The 894-nt window shown below is 55.8% G+C and overlaps 1 protein-coding gene across 1 annotated transcript in view; it reads left to right on the top strand.

Moving 5' to 3' along the window:
- Positions 1-894, top strand: part of DNAJA3 (DnaJ (Hsp40) homolog, subfamily A, member 3) — a 41,393-nt gene that overhangs the window by 21,266 nt on the left and 19,233 nt on the right. Inside the window, exons 7-8 of the mRNA XM_011978500.1 lie at positions 1-96; positions 544-605. Of these exons, the coding sequence (XP_011833890.1) occupies positions 1-96; positions 544-605 (158 nt within the window). The remainder of the gene's footprint in view (positions 97-543; positions 606-894) is intronic.

Below are 894 nucleotides of genomic sequence, written 5' to 3'. Positions count from 1 at the left end.
GCAGACATCCACTCCGACCTCTTTATTTCTATAGCTCAAGCTCTTCTTGGGGGGACAGCCAGAGCCCAGGGCCTGTACGAGACGATCAACGTGACGGTAAGAGGGTGTGAGAATGCCTTTGTCACCCTTGTACTTCATTGTTCTTTTTCTGAAATGGAAAAGAACTGACCAGTGGCCTGGAACCCATGAGTGACCAGCATGTGGGGGGTACTCATGGGGGAGGACATGAGGAATTTTAGATTGCTCCTTGAGTGTGGACCACAAGCCACAAACCTTGACTCTATAATCGCATGGGAAGCAGTTACTGGCTGGCATCACTCCCATACTGGTTAGCGGGGCCTGGGAACTGGGCGCACCCAAGACAGAGAGGTTCACCCTGGGGTGTGTTCTCTGCCCTTGCTTCCGTCCAGTGTCTGGCAGCAAGAGCAGAAGTCTCGGGGGCTGTGCACATCTCTTTGGCCACAGTGATGGCTGCCTGTGTGCTGCCCTCACCTATCCCCCACCTCTTTCTTGATCTGCCCCCCCTGCTCCTCCCACTTCTAGGCCACTTCATTCTCTGTATGCGCCTCAGAACCTTCTCCAGCTTCTTTGTGGGGAACCTTGGGGTAACCTCCACCAAGGAGGTGGGTGTTTTGGGCCAAGGCTTTCTCCTCCGTCTGGGGGCTGTTCCTTGGCTTCTCCAGGGTCCTGTGGTTCCGAGGGCCAGGGAGTGACCTCAGCCACACACCCTGTATTGGCGTTTCCTGCTTCGCTCCCTCACTCCTGCTTCCTGGGCTCACTTGCCCAAACTCCTGCCCCCTCATCCTAGTCATAGGCTCTGCTCTGGGCAGACCGAACTTAGCTTATTTCCATGTGCTTGTGGGCGGGCTTGGCCCAGAAACCCAAGTGGCAGTT

Source organism: Mandrillus leucophaeus, unplaced genomic scaffold, assembly GCF_000951045.1.
Source record: "Mandrillus leucophaeus isolate KB7577 unplaced genomic scaffold, Mleu.le_1.0 Scaffold195, whole genome shotgun sequence".
In the NCBI taxonomy this organism is placed as follows: Eukaryota; Metazoa; Chordata; class Mammalia; order Primates; family Cercopithecidae; genus Mandrillus; species Mandrillus leucophaeus.
The sequence above is the reverse complement of the archived record's forward strand: the minus strand, read 5'-3'. Positions and strand labels throughout refer to the sequence as shown.